Raw genomic sequence first — 4,918 nt, 5'->3', positions numbered from 1 at the left:
GAGAGAGAGAGAGAGAGTAGTAGAGGACGGCCTCTATGGAATCACCGCAGTCCGCAGAATCATTGGTCCTGGAATCGCTGTGCCGCTCTTGGGCAACGGCAAAGACAAAGAGAAACGCTCACTCGTCTAGAAAGCAGATCACCCGATTCTCAAAAAAAAAAGTAATAAGATTCCCCTGCAGCAAACACACGAGGACGCAACCAGCGCAATCTACAACGCCCTCTTTCTTTTCACAGCAGTACACTCTACAACTTGTCAACGCATTTTCATCAAAACTGACCCAGAAAAACGAAACATCCCACAGAATTTCTACCAAGGAGATCAAGGGTGTATTTATTCTTTTGCCTCACAACAAAACTAGTGGCCAAAATTTTGGTCACTTATAAGTGGAAAATTTGCCAAGAAAACTAATTGGCAAAAGAGTATTGATATGCCAAAAAGTTAACAACCGAACAAACAAAAACCAATTGTTCATCTGTGTCCGAAGCATTGATGACGGATCATATTTTCTCTCCTCGTCCTTACCTTGTTTTGATCCATGTAGCAAAACAAACTTGAAAGTTGTCTCAAAATCTCATACTGGCCGTAGTTGGGATCAAAATGTCTGAAACACCGAGTGACATGCATTTGTAGCAAAATTTGGCACAGCCCATTCAGATTTTCGCATAAGAGCAAGCAGTTCTCTGGTCCCCAGATGTTAAACGCCTCTAAACCCTACATGCCAGTACTAGTTTCAACAGACATAGAGCCTCCAATTCCACAACTGCAACATTCAAGATGACATGACCAAGACTGATTTGGGACCCCTCACCCTATCATCACCTAGTAAGTCAACTCCATGATGGCGCTGACAATATCACCATCTGCAGCCTTGAGCGCCTTCACAGCCCTGGACCTCGACACAGAGGCCTGCATCATCACGACCTCAACATCCTTGTTGTCAACGCCCGTCTCGTCGACCTCCTTGTCGTCTTGGGCTGCTGCCACGGACGGCTCACCCTTTGAGATGACGCTGCTCGGTCCCGGCGCCTTGAACTGCCCCGCCGCTTCTGTCAGCAGCTGAGCGTCCATGTCCTCCATCTTGACCACCCCGAACATGACATAGGTTTCTGAGTGCGAGCTCTTGAAGACGTCTGGCTTGGAGAGGACAAACGTAACCTGCAATTGTGTTGAGAGAAGTTACGAAAATGCGACAACCGCCAGCATGTAATTATGCAACAGGGAAGAATGGCTGAAGTGGTTAAGATGCTCACGGTCTTGCTCTGCTTGATAGTTACACGGCTCACACCAGTAATGGCCTTCATGCCAAGCTTCTCCATGGCTTTCCTGCACTTCTTCTCACTCCTTGATCTTCCACTAGCATCACCTCCTAGTGCCAGAAAGCACAGGCGCATAATGTCAGATTTTCAAATTTTTGCATAACCCCAGAATTTTACAACTAGACATAGTTCACTTTGAGAATTATTATCGGTAATCGTTGGAAATGGAAAGTGTAACATTCATACAACACTTGAACTTTTCTCAAGCACGATTGAACAGAAACTGTGACTGCAATCAAGTATTCTTGGTATCCATTGTCGATTTGGGAATTTTGAACAAGATCTTAGTTTTGGCACTTTGGGTAAGGTACGAAGGATTTGCTATCGATATAATGGAAATCCCAGCATCAGTTCATACTAAATGCATTGAAATGATTCACCTACCAAAATTATACTTGCAAAACCAAGATTTTACATTCAGGATTTGTTCCTATCAAACTAAATGCTATAGCTGAACATTCATGTATATGTTAGTGCAAGTTGAAACTGAAACAAGGTGCCACCTTACAGAGGTGAATATTATATACAAATGGCAGGAAGTACTCAAGAAACTATATATTCTGTAAATAAGCAGTGCTGAATAATTGAGGAATGAGTAAATATGATAGAGTTCCAAAAAAGTGAGAATATAGACCACAAAGGCATATCGATGGTTCGTAAAGAACAGAACATTAGAACAGGAACAAACTGGTCGGTTCCTAATCTTCAAATAAAAAACAGGTGAAATTGAACCAAAATAGGTAGTAAATATAGAGTTTGTATCACTGAGGAACAGATCAGATAACAATTTCTGAATTATGAAAATGCCAAAATTGAGCCCAACAGAAACAAAATAATCCATTGATTCAGCGGTCAAATAAGCAACATTTAATTTAGAATTTTGGTGTGGGCATTAACTTCAGATGTCTAAATTTATGTTAGAACTTACAAGGCAGCATTACAATAAGAAATAGGCTAGTCTGTAACTGAGTGGCTACTTGAACAGAATAGAAGGAAGTACAGAATTTCAGCATACCCTCAACATCATCGTCATCCATTTCATCCGCATCCTCATCATCCTCAAGGATAGGGTCATCTTCCTGAGAGTATGCATTCCAAATATCATATTACTTGATCGTCATAAGTATTAAACACTAAAACAGCGCTGCCTCTGAACAGGGGATATGCAGAGGAGGGGAAACAGAGTTAGCCATATGCAGAAATGAAAAAACCAGTAAATAGTCTACCCCCCAGTATTATCTTCCAAGCATTAAGATGTCAATACATACTAAGTAGCATCAGCACAAGATAAAAGGAAATGACACTCCAGAGGCAAAAAAAGGAACTGCTGTCTGCATTGACAACAGAAGGTATGCTGACGCATTTATATTATATTGTTGGTACAGGAAATATGCCCTAAAGCATATAAGCATCCACACAAGATACTTGGTTACGAACCGACTTCCAAAGCTAATTACAGACAAGTAAGGCCCCGTTTCTACTCTAGCAATCACCAAAGGTGGATGCTTTCATCTATGCTTGCTCAAAATTCGTTTCAGATTTGTACCCATAAGAGATAAGACAAAGCAGTAGCATTTCAGTTTGCAAAACTAGAGATCGCTCTGAAAGGGAACCACAAACTGTACATAATTAGGACAACTGACAAACAAGTGAAGAACCACAATGTATGTAACAGCAGAAAGATAAAATTAAACTCCCAGCTGGACAAGTCAGCATGAATCCCGTACATGTTGGAGGTTCATGGAGGCCTGGGTTGGCCTGAGACGCTGCCCTTCACCGTGAAAACTGGGAGGATACCAGAAAGGAGAAACATTCAAGGGAAGTAGCATCAGGTTGACCACCCATTACAGATACAGAGTTCTCTGCGACCTAGGCGACATCGACAGACGAGATCTAGCGCTATAACACCTCCATAGCAACGGAACACGCCAATCCAGGGGCCGAACGAGCAAGAAAGGCAAAGATTTTTTATTTTTATTTTTTCTGAAATGTGAGGCCAAGATTTTTCAGTCTGACACCGCACCAAATCGAAGACGGGGAAGGGGAGGGGTCGGAATGGAGGATCACCTCGATGTTGTGCTCCCCGAGCTGGGCGCGGAGCAGCTCGGCGGCCGTCATGGTGGCGCTCGTCGCCGGTGAAAGCTTGTCGGAGGGGAAAGTAAAACCCTAGCCGAGCTAGGAGGTGTCGAGAGCGGGAGAGAGCAGAGGAGACTGCGACGACGGGAGAGGAGGAGGAAGGGAAAGAAAGAGACCCGCTTGACTTCTTGTGTGGTGGTCTGGTGGGTGCCTCGGTGTGTACACTGGGCCTGGACCGTGCTGTTCGGGCCAGGGCCTAGACTGTTTTTTCTTTTCTTTTTGGGGTTAGAGGGCCTAGACCAGTTCCCTTTGCACGTCTTGGCGATCTAGAAATGGCATTACGCATCCTGGCGACTCAATGCGCTTTTAAAAATCATTATTGGTAATGTTCGTGCGGGTGAAAGAGTGGCAACATCGTTGCTCCAGTCCAATTGCAGCCACTTTACCGAAGTCTTTGGAGTATTTCTTCGAGCAGAGATTGACTTCATGAAGAAGGTGTTTTCAAGAGATTTCATTGTAATTCTTAGTCATAGGAGTTACTTTGTTTTTTTTTTTTTTGAATCTTAGGTCCAAACCAGCGTACCTGTAATTGTTATGAGTATCAATAAAGTTACGTGTATTTCTAAAATAACAATTTTAGGAAACAATTCTCGAAACCCGGTTTTCCTCTGGGAGGATGAAGTAGAGATACCACACTTCCAGACTAAGTGCTTGGCAATAGCATTCTAGCAAATGGTTTAGTCTATTTTCACTTCATTGTGACTCTTTTATCACCTAGCGGTTTTCGGAAAGCCTAAAAAAGCAGTTTTCGGAAACGGTTTTTGAAAAAAATAACAATTTTAGGAAACAAAACATACTCAATATTTCCCCTGGCAACTAAACCGGGTTTTACCTATCCTCCTGCGGCGCTAGGCACCATGAGTTTTGTTGGAAACGATTTCTCCTGGAGTCCTAGTGATTTTCTCATGCTGCTCCCCACTAGACTCTCTCGAGTCGGTGTCTATTGTTTTAGAACGAAGACGCTAGATCCATCCGGCTTTAAATTAATAAAGCCCACAACATAGGCAGCATATCGTAGTTCCGAACTTTACAGACACAAAAGCCCTCGAGCCAAGCATACCAAAGGAAGTCATAGGGTTCAAAGCTAGAGAGGCCGCGAGCAAATTACAAGGCCCGTAGGCCATAAACAGAGCACGCAGGCTCGCCAGGCGAATAAAAGGGGCCACTCCATTAGGCAGTAACCGATGGCTCCCTAGCCAGCACGTACACTTGTTGAACTCGGGCTTGAACATGCGCCACAGCTCAGCATCCTTGCGCCTCCCCAACGGACTCCACTGTTGTAGAAACAAGTAGTATTTATAGATAACATTAGCCTGGTGCGACGGGAAAATCCCTTCTATTGTTAGTTTGTTCCGAATCAGCCAAAGAACCCAGAGCAGTGCCCCAGCACAGCTCCACATGACACGATTGCCGCTACCCTAGACCGAGTCAAGAAAACTAGCTAGATCGTCGGTGGACCGAGG

The 4,918-nt window shown here is 43.8% G+C and overlaps 1 protein-coding gene across 1 annotated transcript; it reads right to left on the bottom strand.

Annotated features, from left to right (window-relative positions):
- Positions 1-626: 626 nt before the first annotated feature.
- On the bottom strand, positions 627-3,601 carry LOC123080597 (nascent polypeptide-associated complex subunit alpha-like protein 1). Its single transcript, XM_044503535.1, has 4 exons — positions 3,387-3,601; positions 2,335-2,398; positions 1,254-1,369; positions 627-1,158 (listed from the first exon to the last, which is right to left on the bottom strand). Exons 1-4 carry the CDS (start codon positions 3,435-3,437, stop codon positions 823-825), a joined length of 567 nt encoding a protein of 188 aa, XP_044359470.1. The 5' UTR covers positions 3,438-3,601; the 3' UTR covers positions 627-822.
- Between the last annotated feature and the right edge of the window lie 1,317 nt (positions 3,602-4,918).

The sequence above is a fragment of the Triticum aestivum genome, chromosome 3D (assembly GCF_018294505.1).
Source record: "Triticum aestivum cultivar Chinese Spring chromosome 3D, IWGSC CS RefSeq v2.1, whole genome shotgun sequence".
Lineage (NCBI taxonomy): Eukaryota > Viridiplantae > Streptophyta > Magnoliopsida > Poales > Poaceae > Triticum > Triticum aestivum.
This window is presented reverse-complemented; position numbering and strand designations above follow the sequence as displayed.

What these genes read in the sequence shown, in the direction of transcription:
- LOC123080597 (XM_044503535.1), bottom strand. Translation starts at nt 3,437, where the DNA reads ATGACGGCCGCCGAGCTGCTCCGCGCCCAGCTCGGGGAGCACAACATC. An exon ending in GGATGACGATGATGTTGAGG is followed by an intron (nt 1,370 to 2,334) that starts GTATGCTGAAAT and finishes TTCTGGCACTAG; the next exon opens with GAGGTGATGCTAGTGGAAGA. An exon ending in CTATCAAGCAGAGCAAGACC is followed by an intron (nt 1,159 to 1,253) that starts GTGAGCATCTTA and finishes ACACAATTGCAG; the next exon opens with GTTACGTTTGTCCTCTCCAA.